This window comes from Macrosteles quadrilineatus, unplaced genomic scaffold, assembly GCF_028750875.1.
Source record: "Macrosteles quadrilineatus isolate MER2022 unplaced genomic scaffold, UCM_ALF_1.0 Scaffold_8__2_contigs__length_117827958, whole genome shotgun sequence".
In the NCBI taxonomy this organism is placed as follows: Eukaryota; Metazoa; Arthropoda; class Insecta; order Hemiptera; family Cicadellidae; genus Macrosteles; species Macrosteles quadrilineatus.
Genome location: NW_026542601.1, coordinates 83,831,234 through 83,852,941, shown reverse-complemented (window position 1 = coordinate 83,852,941; position 21,708 = coordinate 83,831,234). Strand labels below are relative to the sequence as shown.

Below are 21,708 nucleotides of genomic sequence, written 5' to 3'. Positions count from 1 at the left end.
GATATATAGGTACTTCCATATTACGTTTTGGTAGTAATCTAATTGTTTTCAAGATTATGGGATGGAAAAGCCTCAAATAATTTTGAAATAATATGACAGCATTTTGCGCATTTAGCGTAGATTTATAGCAGGTATAGGTACTAACTTTAGCTTTTGGTTATTATTAAAATTCGTGATAATTCAATACTACTCTAACCTTAACTTAAGCCATCATGGACATATTGTGATCAATTAGTTCACATTTCATAGCAAGTACACAGGAATTGTCTTGGGAGGCAAAGACACACATTATTAGTCTTGTTTGTCATGTGTATAATTATACCACATATATACAGCCAGTAAGAGACATGAGACCTTAGTTACATCTTAGGCTTGGAGTACATCAAATGATCCTTATTGTCTTCCTCTCTACCATTTTGTTTATTTTCTATACACAGCATTATATACATCACAATCACTTAACGGAACTCTTTATGATTATCTTAATGAACGGTTTCAATCGATTAAATTTTTCCACTCTTTCCAGAAAAAAATTACTTATGCAGACAAAATAGTAATGGATATTTCAATAAAAATAACTCTATGATATTTTGTAAAAAAATGTTGTACAAAAATGTTTAAAGTCAATTAAAAAGTGTTCGTTAGCAACATAGATACACTAAGTTATTAGCTTGCATTGAATTTTTGAGCTCCAGATTAACTTATTTTGAACACTTAACGTGCTTCAAAATAACACAATGGACAATGTTTATTGGTTGATCTCAATTGAACAAAGTACATCAATGTTCTTATGTACATTGTTTGTTTATGATTATTTAGATTTGATTAAAAAAGAATTGGAATATTTGTTTACAAAAGTATTAAGAATTAAAACATTGATTAATGCACTTACAAGTTGAAATTCAATATTCCTGGAGCCCAACACTGTTCTACAAAGTAAATACAAAAATAAATTGCAATACAAAAGCTTGCAACACTACAAACGACCACTCTTAACAGTATAAAAATAAAATATCTCCCTCAATACATCACATAGCGGTACACTAGTACCATACAGACCTAGGCTAACCACAGTCAACTAGAAAATGCAGTAAAATTAGTAGTAATGATATATTTAATTATCACACAAATATAACGTCTACATTGCCGTCTCGAGACCCCTAGTTATATACATCACCGATATATACACTTCTCATATTTTACAGACAGAAACTAAAGCTAACATTAGAATGCTCGGACAAGCTCCTTACGTTGGAATTGCAGTCTAAATTACCTACGAGGAGGCTTAATATGTACAAGTCAGGCTTTACTTGGAAATATCTAAGAGGATTTAATAAGTGTAATAAACCCTCTGCTACTTTAACAATACAAGATGGTACATATAAAGTCAACAAAAATAACAATTTACATAGTTGGTATAGTAACAATCACACAATCAGTCACACTCTGTATCAAAATAAGATGTCTCGCTAAAATAAATATATACTAAATTAAAAATAATTAAAATACCTTTTTTTTGTTTTCAACATAAGAGAGCATTCTTTGCTGTACCGTAACGCCTATTTATGCATGAATGTCGGAATAATATTAACCAAATATTGGGCTCTTCCAGCTTGACGGTTAAAAAATTACAGGTACACAAACTTAAATTTACTCATTCGCCCACAAAAAACACTTACGCTATCCTTTGAACAAGAGAAATAGAGATGGCTGGAATGAGAGAGAGGAAAGACGATAAAACTACAGAGGAACCCGAGCCAGTGTCGCCAACTGAGGCTTTGCTCACATTTTTGCTGAGAGCCGCTGAGTTCTCTGGCAAGTTGTTGTCATCACCTTGAATGTTGTTGCTGTCCACAATCTCCTTCGGCCTCGTTGTTGTGGTCGTGGTGGTTGTCGTTGTCGTTGTTGTTGTAGTAGTCGTTGTTGGAACCAGAGTGTCGTTGTGTATCCAATAGACTGGGCTGAACACCGCCTTCAGTTCTTTCATGGATTCTTCTCTCAGTATTCCAGAGATTCCTCGGGCTCTTGATTGTAGATCTTCGTAGACAGCAACAAGTTGACCCGAGTAAGGGACCTCACTATCGGTCTGGTTTCCCCAGACAGTGACGTTCACTGCGGTGCCTGGCTCTAGATGCGCTTCCACTCTGGAAATTTGAGATAAAAAAAATTAAAACGACAGTAGAGCCTACATGTACCATTAGTATACATATATTGTCCTCTGTAAGAATATGTGCGTCAAAAACTTACACTTTTGATAATGATTCCAACGAGTTTGGATCCAATGATATAACAAATCAACTGAAATTTATCAATTGAATTTCTATGACAAATTCAAGTTTGTACTGTCACAACTACTGTCTGCTATTGTACCAGCACAAGCAAAATTACAAAGTCTCATTCAAATGAAAGTCATGATTTTTAGCTCATCTTTTTATACTTCTTCAAATGCGATACCTACACACAGAAACAGCACCTAAAGCTTCACTTAAATGAACAACTCTTAATTTGTGGTTGCCTAATACACAGTAGCAATTTACCCTAGCCAGGATAGGTTCTTAATGGAATAAGTTAGAAGAAATCATTGAACCCTTATAGATTGTAAGAATTTCAATTTATACCGTCACTATTCCTATCAATTTCATATTTCTGGCCAAAGTACAAAATTACAGTGTAATGGAAGCAATATCAGAACACAAAAGACATATTTTTGGGTAATTGTTAAAAAAAATATATTCTTCTGAGGCACTCTGAACATTCTAACCAAATGCTACAACACTCTGAAGTTAGCTGAGCAACATCTTTTATCCCAAGAAAATATTTTATTTTTGATCTTAACTTACTTGTAAACATCCTTGCGCTCCTCGGTGAAGGGGATGCCCCACTTGATCTCCTCTCTGTTGCCATTGGGTAGTCTGATGATGGTGTTCAGCCCCTTCAGCATGGCTCTTCCCTGACCCCAGTACATAGACACTAAGTTGTCATAAGCAACAACCGTGTCCACCTTGGCCGTATACTGCGACTGATCGTTCTTCAGGGTGGCTGATCCCAGCTCCTTCAGCGTTCTTGATTCTTTACGCCGCTTCTCCGTGAACTTCATGCTCGTGATCTCGTAATTTGTCGGTTCCGACTCTACGAGGATCTCTCCCTCGTGATAATCCTTCTCTACAGCATCCTAGAATGATAAAGTAAACTATAGCAACCGTTTATGAGCAGGTGTTCTATAAATTTTATCTCACATGCCCAAAACTTAATCTTGTAGAGTGAGAAGTAAACCGGATTATCTTTAAGTACAAGAAAAATAAATATTAAAAGAAGATCAAGAGATAAAAATTGAGTTGGAACTGTGGGCTCAAAAATCCCACCAATATAAGATAATGACCAAATGCAAAACAATTGAGGTTACGAATTGATACATTTATTCAGAAAATGAATCAGATTTAATTTGTGTGGAAATATCCTTTTCAGGATACTTTTCAGATCGTTTAATTGTAATACAAAAATGATTACAGTTTCAATATGAAACTGATTGCTATGCACTGGTGCACGAAAAAGACGTAGAACCGTATAAAAACAGTTAAAAATTTGTCATGTGGAGTATTGCACTTCGTATTCAGACTCAATCTCGGTTGTTTTACATCTTTGAGGGATGGTGGGTAATGTTCTTATCAAGATAGGGTACAGACAAAAGCACATTACCAATCGCAAATCAAGAGGGCGTGGTTGGCAGACTAACGAGCTCAATGTAGGATGTTGGATATCGCGAGTCCCGGCTGTTGCGGGGGTGTTTGGTGGGAATCCTCAGCTGATTAACAACAATGGATGACGTGGAATTGGCGGGAAACTCGTGAACGCCTGGAGGCTTGTGGCCATTCAACCGTAGCGCGTGCGGTAGACGTCAAACAAGACATGGAGAGTATTCTACCAGTGTGTATTATGTTCTATGGTCAGTGTTCTATGTTTACCAGTCTAATCTTTAGAAAATGCTGCGACATTTTTCTCGTCCGAAAAACGGTACAGCTGTTGTTCTTGATCGTTCAATTGACATTCAATTTAGACTCATTGAAGTCCTTTACGTTTAAAAATGATACCATGTAGTTGTTGCTATTGGTTATAACGACAATAGTTGTAAAACAGAATAGCTTAATATATTTTTTTCCAATTTCAGACAAACAGATACATTATGTTCCTCTAATCTTAAAACGGCGAAATTCATTGGAAAAACACGTCCTTTTAAGGGTATGGTTACGCCATCCAAAGAATTTTCGCAAGTCTTTTTTGGATTGAAATAATTTCGATTTCAACCTCTTCTTTTCATCTGACCTCGAACTATTTTGAGAAAGAATCCAACAATAAACCCCGGGTTCTCGCTCGACCCCGTAACCTTGATGTTTGACAGCACACACTATAATTGGTCTACAAAACATTGCATCATTATCAAGCATTTTGAACAATACATTTACAACTCTTATTCTTGGAAACGACCGAACCCGGACTATCAATCATTAATGTTTGTGGAAGATTACGCCATTTTTACCAACCTTGCCGACTCCCTCGATGACGATGACTCTGCCGATGCCCTCCTTGGGGTCAAACTTGCCCACGTGGTGGCGAGGACCCAGGACCTTGGCCTCGTCTCGTGCTCCATTCATGTTGACCTTTCGTCTGGCCACGTAAACCTGCTCTCCCCCGGCCACCGCCCCCTTGGGCAACAGGGGGTTGTAGCGCCCCCACTGGACCCAGCTGAGCCGCGCCCCTGTCTCCATGTTCTCCAGCACCTACAAATCGTCAGAAAGTCAGGAAAATTGTAAAATGATAGATTACAGCGATATAATCAGTATTAAAACATTAAAAAAGCCAAAAGATATGTTTAAGACTCGGAAATGTCAAAGTTCATCTCATTGTATTTGAATTTCGTCAGGACGAATAGAAAATCTAGGAAAAGCTGATGCTCCTAAATAATTACATTAAAACGAGTTAAAATGAGTGTTCAAGCTTTGCAATATGAAGTACTTGTTTTGTAATCAACCTTAAAAGTATAGGTTACAGTTAAATGTAAACGCATGGATAAACAATAAAAATAAATTGCAGAAATAATTTAATTCGTTCTAATTGTCCGCCCTGTCCTGAATTTAAAAAAAGTACAAACATTGCAGTTATTTTACATATTAACTTTTCAACTTTTCAATAATATATTAATATATAGATTATCATTCCGTACCAAAGCCAGTATGGACATTTTCATGCAGAACTGGAACATGACAAAATTGTGTACAGCAGTTTTTTCCTTGCAAACAATTTTTTTGTATCTGTATGTTGTTTAGACACAAAAGTATACCAAGATTCTTTGAGACTGTGAATTACTGATCAGCCTCTCGTCAAAAGTGTTTTATCTTTTCGAAGTTTGCACAAAAGCTTTGATGTTGTACAATCGTATTTTCATGCAGAGAGCGAGCATGGTTCAATCATATACAGACCGTATTGTAGTAGAGCTGTTCAAAATGTATCTCAAACAAAGAAGTGAATATGTATTGTTGTTGAGTTTATTGTGTTCTGGGATAAATATGGGTGTGGGAAAGGAGCTTTTCTGAACAGTTGGTATCCTTAGGAAGGGTTATGTTTCGTATAGCAAGTGTAAATTCAAGCTGGCGTTCATTTAAGTTTCTTACGCGATTTTGAGGCCCAGATCGACACCGGCCACCCAATCTTTTCTTGCAATATTCAGTAGTGAGTTTAACCAATGGACTAACTGCACATAGATGTGGAGTGGTAAGAACCTATGGAAGAATCATAAGTTATGTATGTGTTCTCCCTTGCAATAGACCTTGGAAATCACACACAGACACTCAAAACAATTGCTTGTGCATTCACAATGTTTTCAAACCAGAAAATAAAGCTCCTTATGGGTTGAATAGGTACAATTTAGTGTTATTAATGCTTCAAGTTAGTTTAGGATATAATTTCTCATCATTTTTTGTTGTTTTCTTCATCTTTGTATGATATATACTTGTAGAGGTGTTTTTTAATAGTAAATGTACTCAAAGACTTTTTCTCATCATGTGACATAGATGTAACACGAATAAACGTGGTAAAAAATGTTAAAATATCTAATCAATAAAACCCTTCGCTAGTCGGTTTAAATGCAGGGAAACTTACCTCATACTGAGGGTAGCTGAAGACTCGACCGAGCAGCGATACTTGGCACTCTGTTGCGTTGAGAGGTAACCTACCAGGCACCCAGAGACCGTTGATTCTCGCCCTACAGACGTGCACAGCCCGCTCCTTAACTGCGTCCACGGCGCCGTCATCTACCTGGCCCTCTGTGGCTGTAACAGTGACAATGCTAGTTGTATTCGTGTACAATATTATAATTAGTACTTTTAAATATTTAGACTAAAGTAAGGGTTCTTGAATGCTCTGTGGCGCCCGGCGCACGTCGCTGCGGCGGGTTTAAAATCCAAGTTGCAGAAACGGGGCTTGCAGAAACACATTTCGTTTATATTCTACAACTTGCCGTAGCAGTGCTGACAAGTGCTGCCAACACAATGAAGTGTAGAAAATTATTCCTCGCATTGATGCAGGATCAACGAGTATTTGCTCTCAAACTTTGAAGGAAACTTCATCAAACCATGTAACTGACGCAATAAAATAGCTGTACTGGACATTATGATCATGCTAAGTTTTAAAAATGTTACTGAATACGTCTTCGTTAGATTTTGCTAGATTTATCGGGTGAAGAGATTAGCATCTTTTACGACGTCTTTCTACTAGCTTCCGCTTCATACATTCCTGAGCTCCTGAGGAACGTTGAGTAGAATTACCAAAATTGGTAGTTGAACACCACCAACCAACACTGCATGCCCGAAAAAACAGCACGACCGCCGTCAGTAGCATCGAAAAAAAAACTAATCAATTAATTTTTAAATTATAGAATACTCCATTTTGGACCTCTAACCTTGTGTCAGACAAATTACCAAAAACCCACACTATTGTTGTGAATAAAGGAAACATTCTAAACAACCTTAGTGTATTTGGGCAACATTATTTAGTTTAAACAACGGTGGGTTAAACTTATTTTCTATTAATGTTCTGGCTACCCCCTACTCTCCTAAGTGATATGTTGTGAAAACAAATAAACGGAGGAGTTGACATGGATTTATTACTCGATGTTAGCTGTTTATGTCATAAGCTACACCAACATTGTTAAGTAAACAAATAGTCAAAACTTTTCAGGTTCCAATATATTACATGCGTATAAATTTCCCACGAGGAAATATGTTAAAAACTCACAAGTCCGCGGAGACTGGTTTGTCATCAAACTTTGTAAATAAAATTCCGAAAGTGGTTGTTACATTTGTTTTCTACGTTTACGAGATCATAATTTATTGACTTGATCAAACGATCCACTTCGTTTTACTTTTTACTCGTAAATGTTTCCAACGCACAAAGTCGATACAAAAGAGAGGTTTTTATAAAGTAATGTATTTCGTAATCTCCTGAAAGGCTGTGATCAAATGTTGATCTTTTGTCTTGTGTCACTTTCACTCAAGACGGATTGATCAGCCCGCTAACTCGATTAGATCCTTGTTGATTAATAGCAACAGCTGATCAAAGCTGAGACCGCCTCTCTGATTGAAAGTCTACTTGTCAAAGGGTTTATCAAAGGTTTAATTTCATCCAATTCATCTTTCGCATAGGCTACTTGAAATTATGATGATTACCGTTATAACTCAGATTTGATAGAAATCGGAAATAAAATATACATACATACTTACGAATGGTGTTATCTCCTAAGAAAGGTCATTTTAGGCGAGTATGACAATATAATATCAGCTACGGAAAGTACATACTATTTTATCTTTAAAATATACAGTTTAAAGCATTGTATTAAGTTTAATTTTAAAACATGGTACGTGTTATTAAATTTACTTTCCGTTTAATTTTTACAGGGGACAACATTTTGAAACAAAAGCCAATCCTGGTCAGCTTATAATACATCGCTAAAAAGGGGGCAAGGGGCTATAGAGCGGGGCAGGGAAAATCCGCATAGATTTTGTGAACAGTACTACAAATTAATCATTGCATACAATACTTTAGTTAAATTACCCAATGGCTAGAATAGGTTAGAATCAATAGCCCAAGTTTTAGCAGGATCTTTGATTACAAAAGCTACAATCGCGAAGATAGTCGCTAACTATAGATAGCTAGTATGAGATAGCTAGTATTTCAATTGGACGTTTTACTGATTGTTATAAAACTGTTTGGTGAATTTTCTTACTGATTTCCGGGTTTCACGGATGGTAGAAGGTTGGACCACAGAAGCCAGAGGTTAGCAGAACCCCGTTAGGTAACAGTTCACGTGCGGTCGGTGAGACCGACAACCGACAAAACAGACCGCGGGGACCCATCAGTGTCTTCGTCAGTAGTTGAAAGAATTGCCATGAGATTTCAATCTCGATCATGGCAAATGTAAGGATATTTTGTCAAGTTCAATCTAGTTTACTATGCAAAATGTTGTAAATAATTATGTTTCTATGTCTTTATTTACAGGCTGATGGGATGACAGTATTGCAGAGAAATGCAATGCTTTGGTTAACTGTAGTGATCGTGACAGAGGTTTATCTGAAAAATTTATGGACAAATTATATTAACGTACGTAATTACGTAATTGAATACGCTGTTACGTAATTGAATGTATTTAAGACTACCAAAGTTCAGTATGAGTCCTACTTATCACCTAGCTAGATTGGGTTAGTTTTTTGGTAATTGACTTGACATAGCTTTCATTAGATTTTTAAGTCTTGATTTAACGAGTATCTTGTATAATTTATTTTTGAAATAATGTGTAACTATTGTTTTTTTTACTCTTTCAGGTGAGTGAGAGATTCTAAGAAAGCAGATTCATAGAAGTAACGTAAGGTAATTATTTAAATGTATTGTCTTCAATAAGTGACATTTTTGAATTTTATGTTTGTTTTATAACCAAACCCTTTTATATGTAGAAGATTTTCGCTGTTTCACCATATCGTTGCGGACTAGTGTTTTCTAGTCATACTATTTAAGACTAATTGATACGAACACTAGCAAGTTGTGGTATAAATGTATCCTTTAAAACCTGTCGTCACGAAAACGCAATTTATCTAGCACAGAGAGTATGAATAGGAAATCGAATGAGCGTATCCAAGATCCAAGCGAGTTTTTGAAACTAATCTTGTATGTTTTATATATCATAATCGTCCCTTCTGACATTCTAATGGAAGTCTAAAGTAGGCCACCTTGTTCGACACTTGACATTTTTACTTAAACTGTTTTAAAATAAATTCCATTTTATATACTTGTAGGTTACGTAGGTGTTTTTGACAAGCAGTTTCTTATTAGACCATAAAAAAAATCCCCACCGTTCCCAACTTCGGTTGTTCCCAACAATGAAAGAGTCTGTGTGGTCTGTGTGAAACAGTGTAAGTTTTAATGTGATTCTATATTACGAGTAGTCAATAATTAGTTCTACAAACTTTCCTTTTCAAAAACTCATAAACAATACTTCAAAACTCAATCCCAACTATCCAGGCATTGTTGAAGACGTGCCCTTTCCCGAAAAGGCGAAGTTGTGTTTTGGAATTCAGCAGAACTTCCCAAACTTTTCTTCGCAACTTGGAGATATGCATTGATCAACTCAGAGGCACAATGGAAAGTTTCCAGTCGGAATATTTGTGAAGTTGTTAAGCGAGTTGTCGGGCCGGCTGTCGGTCGTCTTGTACTTGGTTCATATTCATGAGAACAGATGGCGTCGTGCCAAATACTCCTACAAGCTACGAATAAGGATGTGGACGGGATCCGAAAGCTCTTGATTCTGCAAAAATATTTGTGACAATTATTTTAAGGGATTTGCAACTATCTACGCCAATGGGATTTTTAAGGGATCAATTAAATCCGTTTTGATGGAGGGCGGTCTAAATCCCTCAAATTGTCTGGGCTAATCGGCGATCGAACTCCGCCCCTTTCTCACGGAAGTATCAGACGCTATAGTCTGTATGATGGGACATGTCTTTTGGTTTTGGATTTGTTTCGCAGGTAGACGAAGGGTCGCGTCATACAGACTACAGTATAACCATAGATAAAACATGGTATAACCCACTTTACACACCCCGATTTTCCGATACTAGGCCTAGCACCTTATTTTATCACAAAGACCAAAACATCGGACATCTTAATAGTGAACTTTTTACGGCAGGATAGGCTAGGATGGGAAAGCTCCTACCTCATAACCTGACCAAACCTAACCTAACATACCAGAAGTCTTATAACATTTTGCAGTTAGTTGTAAACGACTTTCGTTTGAACATTCTGAACAATGTAAATGTTGAGTGCACGATTAAGGTCCATAGTAAACAACTAAATAGGCCAGCTATGTTTTCACTGTTGCTATCATATTTTAGCAATCGATACTTTTTTTTCTTACAAGAATGAATACAGTTTGTATTTTAGTCTAATAGTGTTCAACATAATGACGTAAAATGGGTCATTGTATGAGATCACATTGATTGAGGAAATGATGATGAATTACAGCACTGTGATTAATATCTGCTAACTGGGTCATGGTAAAAATGATTACGATCTACTTTTCCCCATAAGCTTGTTAATAACCCTTATCATGATTTAGCAGCGGGAGTAACTATGATATTTTATAGCGAAAATAACAAAATTTGCAATAGCTTTAGAATCGTTGCTTTTACAACGATGTGGTTTGTACCGTGCGATATTTTAAGAGCTAAAATGACCATAGGTCTAACTAAATTTTAGTCAAAATCGTTTGTGTAATTTTTTAGAAAATACGACTGATTCTGTTATTTATTTTTTTATGAGAAAAATCACTACAAAAGATTTTAATTCAATAAAAAAGCCCATGTGATCAAGAATAAGTACCCACATACCAAATTTCATTAAAATCTGACCACAGAAAAGGTCTAGCTCTGTACACACCCAAACACAGACATCACTTCGAAAACAACTTTTTGAGTTCAGGGGACCTATAAAGGATTTCCATCCTAAACTTAAACTCGAAATTTTATTATACAATGATATAAAGTAAAAGCAAATCAGCGATATTACATGATACAGAAGCCGTTTTTGGTTTTAGTTAGTTCTATCCCTTACCCTTACCACTGAAAGCTCGTAATTTTTGCCCAGATTTTCCTGCGTTTGAAACGAAATCTTCCGCTTAGCTTGAAACAGATTCATCAGTTTTAAAACTCGTTCGTTAGAATTTATTGCAGCCATTTGAATTTCAAATCCTCTTTTACTGTATATTTTGTTAAAAATTTATAAAACAAACTATTGATTGAAACTACTTCTTGTTTCACAACCAAAGAAAACACAACACATGATGTACTATGGTAAATTCCAACAAGACTTTACAAACTAAAACTTCTGTTTGCCAATAAGTTTATTCCAATGTGATATTGCGACAATGAAGTTTAGAATGAAGTTTTTTGAAAATCAGAAGCAAGGGTAAATTGAACGGGGAAACTCTGCGTCAGGGCGAAGTCTGTGCAACAAACTAGAACTGACTTTAGAACACAGAACACTAACTTTACCGGGAAAATACCCTCTGTCTTAGCTGACCTAGCACAAAGAATTCCATTCAGTTTGTGAAATATTTTCAAATTGATCATAAATTGATTGATTCAAACTTGATATTCGAAATGGAATTAATTATATGCAATTTAACAACAAGTTTTGTATTTTAGAAATCGGTCGTATGTGGACTCTATGTTAATAATTGGTCAAAGTAATATTACAAGAATCTCCTCTAGATAAATTATAATTAAGTGGGCTTGGAATTTCAATAGGCTACATGCCCGTGGTAGGACTTAAAGCTAAACAGAAATATGAAGTCCCATATTAAATAATTATGTAGGCCTACTAAATTGTTTCAAAATGAGGGAGAATATAAAAAGTAAGTAAAATTAAGATAAGGTAATTTTTTTTATGGGTACGCTACCCATAAAAACATTACCTTATCTTAATTTTAAATCCTTTTTTATTCTTCGGTTATGTTTTTCATGTCCGGATGGGTAGGCTACCCATAAAAAAACATTACCTTTTGTTTTAAAACACGTACCAAACTACTTTATAACGCTTTTTTTAAAACTACAATTACGGTATTTTACCATTTTACTTATTAAATTATTACCCTAATCTAATTAATCAACCACCATATTTTTGTCATTAGGAATTTATTTGTCTATATTCGAATCCATTTAATTAAATTTCTGGTGGTTATAACTCAAACTTCAAGATAGATTATTTGTTATTAGCTTTTAAGGAACAAAAACCCGCGGAGTCTCCTACAGTGAACAGTTTTGACGGGGTAACGTTTGACGTAATTTGTCACTGACAAGAAAACAGTCCATTACCCTGTAAAACCTGCCGTGACAACGTCACATCCTCCTTGGTAATTTTGTGAGTCTTAACAAACTTTTATAGAGCTGCAATTAGGTATTGAATTATATAATTTAGTTGTAATTCGTTATTCGAGGCATACCAATATTTTCTAATTATTTATCCGTAAATTTATTAACTTAATTACCAAAACCCGCACGTCACACAGGTTAGATAGAGAAAACGTAAGTTTTAAGGTTAATTATTCAACTATATGTCTGGTGGCCAGTGCTCCGGACTCCGGTTGTAAAGCCACGTTTTAGTTTCGCCAAACCCTGGATTTAGCTATGTACATTGTACTCGGTAGTTTAGAACCTGCCTTTAAGCTGTTGGTTTATATATACAGGGTGATTGAAAGTCAGTGTGACAAAATTTCTTTGGTGTAAGTACGAAATTAATGTATTGTGATGATGCATATACGAGGTTCCAAGTCAAAATTTCCCAAAGAATTTTTTTTTAACTTTATTACAGAAATTCCAAAATTACCTGTAAATGTATTTGAGTAGATGGTGTCATTTTCGTGTTCTGCATAAAATTTTGAATAAGAATAATAGAAAATGGTGGAGGATGAAAACTCCGTTGTAAATAGATCCAAAGAAAAAAAATTAGCTCTTTGATACATTTTTTTAAAACATTCCTCTATTGCATTTTTCTACACCCTGTATACAAGAAGGTAGCAAAATATGTTGAAATCTTTCTAACCATATGCTACACTATTGTGGTTTAGATCTGTTTTTGTTTGTTTTAGTGGTTTGAATACTTGAAAACAGGGAACTTTTTAACTATCTTTACTGTTCAAACTGAAAAAAAATACAAGTTTTGCTTAATACATGCCGCCTATCTATGTTTAAAATGTTAAAAACACCATGTTTTGGAGCCTTCAAACCACTAAAGAGTACATAAGCAGACCTACAGTTCAATAGTGTAGCTTAAAAACATGGTTATTATTTTAAAACTTAAAATAATTCTTTGGGAAGCTAATTTATTTGACTCGGAACCTCTTATATGCACACCCTCACACCAAAGACATTTTGGTCACACTGACTACCAATCACCCTGTATAAAAAAAATAGAATATGAATTATCTTTGCATCGGAGAAAATGTAACACATAAAGACATATGTTTGGACATATGTGTCGTCCAAATGCCACTTCCGAAGAACTGAAATTAACTGTTGTAGTCATTCACAATAACTATGATATTGACTTAAAACATTCAATAATTTACACATTTACGTACGTGCAGCTATTAAATGAAAGAAATACCGTAGTATAATTAATTGGCACAACAGAGATACGAAAATGATACACTTAGAGAATTAGTAATTTAATTAGTTCATTTCAATTTCCTGTAGTAGACCTACATTATCGTTACTGCTATAAAAATATGCCTCATTTGAATTTTTTGATCGGAAGGTCTTTTGAAAATAAATATTTTTGGTATCCAAACAAAATACGTAATTTTTTATATGACCCACATTCACCACGTAAACATTCTGATAAAGTTATTAGTTTGATTGTTTCACAGATGATTGAATAAGAAAATTTACAATCCTTATAATAAGTTAAGGTGATTTCTACGAAACACGACTCCTGCGTTAATAATGGACGGATTTTTACAAACATTGTGTCAAAATTAAATATTTTTTGTGTATACGCCCCTTTTGACCAATTCCTGTAATAAGGTCCTTGGGCCCCACAGACCACCAAAATCCCAATGTATTTCTTATGAAGAAAAGATTCTGTTTATTTGAACAGACGAATAATTTGTATTAATGAATTGCATACTAAATCAGCTGTTCATAGTAAACACACGATACACACAAGAGAGTTTGTTTTCAGTTGCGATAACTGGAGTGGAGTGATTGATTATATTACCTTTAGTTGAATTTCTATAACCAGCGGTGGAGTACATTAGTAACCGTTAAAATAACCTATTCCATTTCTGCTAATCGTTACACGTTACAGATTAGGGCCTACACGTAATACGTCAAACAAAAATTGTTTACAGATTCAAATTATTATTTTTCATCTTACTAAATATGAAATACGCACAGGTCGTTCAATGATATAAAACACGATCGTAAATAAAAACGTGAACGTGAAAAATGTAATTTAATAGCGTCTTTTACACCATACCGCATTACCTTTATGACCATAACACGTGTACGAGGTTTTAACAAATTACACCGACGCCACGACAATGCTCTCACAGCTAAATGCGCCGTAAAGCCTCGCTGGGTGGTTTTTATACACGTTATTCGCACGTGCGGGTTTTAACGAAGCTCGTTGACTCTTTTGGAACATGTTTTACGTTTTATAACACCATGATCACACTACATAGTTCGTGGACAACGATTCAAAGAAGGGTTAAAATTCGTAAAACACCTGCTGGTTAAAATTTGTAATACACAGTAGTTATAGATTCTTCCGGAATTTACATACAAATGATGGGAGGTTGAAGAACATGGTCGTATTACAATGTTATTTTTGTCTTTGTTATGTCATAAGGGTATATTTTGTATAGCGATTTTGTTTACTCAATTTATTTTCTTACATAAATTGGGTGGATATGATCTTTATTTGTGAACTTTTAGTAAACCGATTAGATTGGACGTTTATGACACTGACTCATCAGAGTGTTTATTTATAGCAAAGATGAGGGAATTATGAGTGGGGATGAGATGAACGCTTTGTTACTCGAGATCATCGGTTTCTATAACCAGGGCCATTGTTCAAAAGCTGCTAACGATCAAGGACAACTCGGTCCAATTTCGAACGTCCGAAAAGGTTTCTGCCTTTTCTCAATTGAACCAGCGACCCTCTGATTACGAGGCATGCAATATTTAATCAATCTCAAGGCTTGTCGCGGGTTATAGCGTCATCGAATACCTGAATCGTCAACTATACAGTTATTCTATAATCAATATATATCCATTATTTAATCAATGGCTGAATTAATTTGTGATTGCAGGATTTTTAATCGGCCCCTACAAATGAAGGCCTGCGATATAATCACTAAACCAGTTTTCTCCTGTCTGATAATGCATCACCCGCTGATATAATTTATTCCCCCTTCACAGAATCGTTGGATTTCATCATATCGATGCGTACAGACTTTCCCCCAACATACCAGGTGCTGAGAGGCCTTTAAGACATTTAAAGACCTTATTTCTGATATTCTTTTTGTTAATAAGATTTACTAAATTAAATTACCCTGGATTATTGTACTACTCTTTCTTTTGGTTTTATGTACTTTTTCATGGTGAATAGAAATCATCTGAAACTATAGAGAATTTTGGTAGCCTATAAGTTAAGGGAAGCAGGGTGGATTAGGTTGTGGTACCTTTTTAAATTTATATGTCCTACCTATTTTATGATGGTGAAATAGGTCAGTAGGTAGGGCAGGGTAGGTTAGATCAGGGTTAGGTTAAATATCAACACATCACAACTACTAAAATATGTATTTATTTTCATATGTTCTTCCTGTTACTTCTAAATGGTTATTTTGGGTGCCAATCTAGGTTAAGGTACGTTAGGTTATTTTAGTTCACAGAAAGGTGATAGGAAACCCACAACCACTACTTTGTTACTCCTGTTATCTCTTGGAGATTATTAGAGTTAGCAATCGAGATAATGTAGGTTAAGTTAGGTTATGTAATTTCCGAGTTAGGTTATATGAACACACAACCACTACTTTGATGCTCCTGTTATCTCTTGGAGATTATTAGGGTTAGCAATAGAGATAATGTAGGTTAAGTTAGGTTATGTAATTTCCGAGTTAGGTTATATGAACACACAACCACTACTTTGTGGCTCCTGTTATCTCTTGGAGATTATTAGGGTTAACAATAGAGATAATGTAGATTAAGTTAAGTTATGTAAATTGAGAGTTAGGTTAAATGAACAGACAACCACTACTTTGTTACTCCTGTTATCTCTTGGAGATTAGTAGAGTTAGCAACAGAGATAATGTGGGTTAGGTTAGGCTATGCAAGTTCAGAGTTAGGTAACATATACACACAACTGATAAAATACCCATTTATTTTTTAAGTATTTTTTCACACACTTACCAGAGACTATATCCAGGGTAGCGACGACTGCCGTGTCCGGTCTGTTTCCGTTCTGGTCTCCGATCCATCTCAAGGTCGACGAAGTGATGTGCAGGTCGGGGTACTGATTGTAGATGTGGACGCTGTTATCACTGGCAGAGGTCAGACTCAAGGTCACCAGTGTTATCAGTAGACAGCCGCTGCGAGCCATCTGATAGCGGGAGAACATTTGATAAATTTCCTATCTATGCGTTTTTAGTATTTTGGGTAACTTGTTTGAGTGTATTTTTGAAAGGGTATGTTGATTGGTTGAGGGTTTTCCTGTTTGGGTAATATTTAAAATGACTTTGATTAAACGTAAAATAACAGACTGTCCCTATATTTTACTTTTGACCGTTAATTGCGTTTGATGCCGGTCTCAGGATAGGTTAAATAGCACTTTTTAAAGTGTTGAAGCATTGGCTATAAATACTAGTGTTTATAGTCAGTGGTATCAAAGTATGAAAGTGCTAATGGTTACACAAATTTTTATAAAAGATGAATTTAATCTTTGCTTTTTAAATGTAGGCTTATGCAAAAGCAAGTTTTTGCAAGACAATATATTTAAGAAATACTGATTTTCAGGATCGGGTGTTATTAGAATACACTTATTTTTAGAATCAGTAGCAAAGCAATTTTAACACCCATAAATTAATGTGATATTTAAACATATCTTTTCAACATAATCTATTACACAAATTCACCATTTACTCTTATTTTATTATCTTAATCTGAATATCCTAGTTGAACATTTTTATTGCTTGGCAAATACTTTCAATTCAATACCGTCAACACAACCTTTTTGCCATCAATCATTGAATCAGTTATTAAATACAAATCAATTTCATATTAAAACAATTATACATATTATTTATTGCGTTAGAAATGTTGATCGATAGTAATATTGGCTACAGTATTGCACTTGAGTTGTGAAGTGAACTCTAGTCGCCCGCGCTTTATGTATACAACAAGCTTAACATTGATGCGGTGTGGGTTGCATGTCGAAAATGCAGGCGCGGGGAATAATCTATAGCGGAAATTTAAACCTTATTTCCAGTAAAGCTTTTAAATGTGCAATTAGGTTTTCCAAGAGCTAATGAATTGTGAACTGCACAAACAAGTTCTAATAAAGGAGCTATTTAGTTAAAACCTCTAAGCGTTTTACAGTAAAATTAGCTATTTAATATAACATTTTCATACACCTATCATCTACCTACACTAATGGATAAAGGGTTTTAATTACAATTCCACCTTACGAAGAAGGTTGATTGGTTTTGATTAAAAAAAAATTACTCATTAGGCTATAAATGGAATTCAATTGCTATGCTTTATTTATCTTAAATTTTGAAGGCAGATTAAATGTGTTGGATGATGTTGGATTAGTTTTAATTGGTCGTCAGTGTCAGTAATGTTTAGACAAATACGATTTCTTCTGAAATGTCAGAGATTATCAGTGGTTTGGAAGTGTATTTAATTTGTATTCAATATTTACTTTAAATAAACTTAAATCCAAAATTGTGCTGATGTTTGACATTGATCTACATATCTTTGTCCCAAGGATGAATTTGTAGTAGGCCTATTCATATTTTTTAATCGATTTCTAAATAAGGTAGGCCTAATGATCTAATATTAAATATTTAAGTGGAAAAATAGTTCTAAATATTCCAAATCCATTATTTTTACAATATACTCTCCAAAATCTAAACAAACTCGAATTTACCCCTTCCTGAGGATAATCCATGAGAGTATACAAAAATCGCAAAATCGTACTTCGAAAAACTGAACTTTAAACGAACATTTAAACATTAAATAATAGACAGGTGACATGAAGGATGAAGTACGTCTCACAACTGGCTTAACAGGCAAACGGATAGTCGAAGGGGGGAGTTTTTACCCCCCCCCCCCCCATTGTAATATCGAGCAGTGGAGCGTAAAGGGAATGAGCACGATAATCGTGCGGCATTGCTGAGTCGAGAATTTATTTAATCGTCAGATTTGTAATCGTTTCAAGATTTTACAACTCTTATCGTCTTTATGTAGCTCCATTTGTTTAATAGCTTTGTGCTTTTAATAAAATCAGTTTGCGATAAGATGTAAATGTGTAGTTTTGTTATTAGTTACAATTATAAGAGTCGTTATAGCTATTTAGCAATCATATAAAAATTTAGTACCCGTATCTGTGTGACACGTTTTCCAACTTAATATATCTTTTTGAAATGAGAGAATAAACCAGGTCCTATAATTAAAAATATCATTTTCTGTCGCTTTGAATTTGTTTACCAATCAACGAACCCATTCAGATTTCAAATTCATAATCTTTATGATAATACTTTAATCTGTATGGTGGTGTTACCGGTATTACAGGGAAATGATTATTAAGATCCAATTAAATTTGACTTTACCGGTATACAACTTTGGTTCATTTCGTTGCTAACTGTTGAAATAATTTAATATAGTTAAGGATTGTTATCATGAAAGTATTCAAAAGTTAATGGTTAATTACGAAGTACCTAATTCAAAAAGGTAATTTAATATCAAGTTTTAAACTTTGTATAGACCAGATCGAGTAATTCCGTGTCTGAACTGTTAAAAGATTAGTGAAAACAAATTGAAGCAGTTATAGATTTTCATCATAATATTGCCCTAGTCAATTGACCTCACTATAAAGTCATGCAAATGAGGTAATTTGTTATACAATTTAGCTAAAAGCAATTTCGAAAGATCTTAGAGCAGTTATTGGGTAAATTAATTTTCTTCAGACATAAGGAAACATTACTGAATGTTGCAGAATGAAAAATTAGTTCAGGAGCGTAATTACTCGAATCGAACGTTCTGAGGAGATTTATTTCCTCTCTGACTTTCTTTCTGATCGTAGTAAATGAAAAGTTTGTGATAGAATTCCGTACACATTGTTTATACATGTCGAAACAATCTCTCAATGAAATCTTATGAAATGACGATGTATCCACATACCGGTAACTTTGTAAGTTAATTGGCAAATCTTCCGTGAAGTGATACATGAGTCATGAATACCATTAACTACAATTATTGTGGGAGTTCGCAGCTTAATTTTACTGAAAAGAATTATGATTTTTGGCTAAATTTTTGAAGTGCACAGTAAAACGGTACTTTAGTACTAGGCATATATCGGGTATTTTAGCTTAACAATGTACATCAGCGATTTCAATCAATGATTTATACATTTCAATATGTGTGAATAAATGAATATTATTCTTCCTACTTTGAAACACTCCTTTATGAATGTTCATGGACAGACAGGTGATTAACCAACGCCAACATTTATTCCCACAACTTCGAAACTCACCGTTATTTTTCAAAACTCAAAAACACATGACACAATAACGTAACAGATTAGAACCACTGGTGCGGCGTATCACAATATTCCACTTTGAAAACAGCACAACACTACACTTAATCCTTTGGCGCGTATTCCGAGATTAACGAACGCACTACCACACTGTACAGGTTTACCGCTAGACTCGAAGTGCCGATGCCGACTGCCGGTTGGTTTGTGTAGGAGAGGGGGGAGGGGGTAGCGTTAGCGCTCGTGCCCCTCTCCCTCCAATTTAACCCCCCAAAACTCCCCCTTTGGCGGCAGAAACTGACCCACTGCCTTGTCGGGTCGTTTAGATCCTGATATTACTATGTGCGATATATTACCGATCGCGTTTATCGACGAAGTTCCGTATATTAAAATAGTGACCGGCAATTTACAATTTGCTTCACTGGTTTAAAATTATTTACCTCTGTTCATTCTAATTCTACCAGTATAGACTAAACTGTATTGGAGGTTGTGCAATAATGTTAGTGTTGGAAAATTTACGTGGTTAAATATCTATATGCAAATTATTTCCATACAGGTTATTCTTTTTGTAAATTCTCTCCACAATTGTATCATGTGATACTTAGTGAGCAGTGAGGTACAGTAGTCTATTGCACAATAGCTTGCAATAACTTAGTGAACTGGACACAGTTGTTCTTGATCGTTATAAGCCTTTCGTAATTTATCTTGACATAAGAAAAATCTGCTCATTGCCAGTGACAAAGAGTGTGCGTCATTCGTTTCCTAACATTGTGTTATGTTTTAGTCATTATTTAACTATTGCCCAATACCCAATAAGAGTTGACTATTTGACGAAATGTGTACATTAGATAACCTTGTTTAACTCCCTTGAACTATAGCAAAACTCAAGAACTTCATAGTTGATTGACTTGATAAGTTGCATTATGTTATGGAAATAGATTCCCAAATCAGAGAAAGTTATGTTCTTCTAGAAGACCTGACTTTTTGACACGATGGGTAGAGCTTGAATTTGCCCCATAAAATGTTTCATGACACAGTATTTTGGTATAGCCAAACGCCACTGGTGACTGGCAGTACTTGAAATCTTGTTCCCAGCAGGTACCGTGTGCCCAATTACGAGAATATCGACATCTCTACAACCCCTATCCCTTTAAAGTTGTAGTCTCTTTACATAGTTTGCCTTCAGAGAGTCATTGGATTGTTGGATTGCGTCATATCAGTGTGTTCACTCCATACACCCTGGCCAATCACTTGGCAAGAAACTGCTCTCAGTACCTAGCACTCTCTTCACTCGCTGGCTGACAAAGCTGGGCAGAGGGCAGGTGAAGCAGTACTTGCTCTTATCACTGGACACGGCCATTTCAGGAAACACCTCACACTCTAGGAATCGTTGACAATCAGGAGTGTCGACTTTGCAACCAGCCCGATGAGACTGCAAAAAACATTATCACTGCGACTGACTTGGGACTAGGAGAAGGGCTCTGTTTGGTCTAAGCAGCCAGGTGATGAATCAGATGCTAACAATGGGCAGAGCTCCTGCACCTAGTCAACGACACGGGTATGGGCCTAAGTGGCAATTGGGGTATGCACAATAAGGACTCTGGAGTCCACCTCTCTCTCAAAACATTACAATACACACTGTATTTGTATGCTGAGAATCTACGATCGCTCGTAAACCGGTTAAAGTTTAACTATAAATGTATGTTGTCTTCACTTCAATCTGTTGGTTTATGCTCAATAGGGGATTCGTGAAGTGAGATCTGTTGTCTCGGGTGTAAATGCGGTTGGACAAGACCCTGACTGCATTTAAATTGGATGAATGGCAAAAAATTGTCTACTGATCCCCGTCCAACT

At 35.4% G+C, this 21,708-nt stretch overlaps 2 protein-coding genes across 3 annotated transcripts in view; one reads left to right on the top strand and one right to left on the bottom strand.

The window, feature by feature from the left end:
* LOC128999545 (mitoguardin-like) overlaps positions 1 to 21,708 on the top strand; it is a 296,106-nt gene that overhangs the window by 83,948 nt on the left and 190,450 nt on the right. The gene's annotated exons all lie outside the window — the stretch shown is intronic.
* LOC128999546 (protein unzipped-like) lies at positions 298 to 20,040 on the bottom strand. 2 transcript variants are annotated; one of them, XM_054426116.1, is made up of 7 exons: positions 19,855 to 20,040; positions 16,512 to 16,701; positions 6,154 to 6,323; positions 5,667 to 5,774; positions 4,539 to 4,775; positions 2,841 to 3,172; positions 298 to 2,144 (listed from the first exon to the last, which is right to left on the bottom strand). In XM_054426116.1, exons 2-7 carry the CDS (start codon positions 16,699 to 16,701, stop codon positions 1,676 to 1,678), a joined length of 1,506 nt encoding a protein of 501 aa, XP_054282091.1. In that variant the 5' UTR covers positions 19,855 to 20,040; the 3' UTR covers positions 298 to 1,675. The 2 variants fall into 2 exon arrangements, with proteins under 2 accessions (XP_054282091.1, XP_054282092.1); XM_054426117.1 differs by lacking the exon at positions 5,667 to 5,774.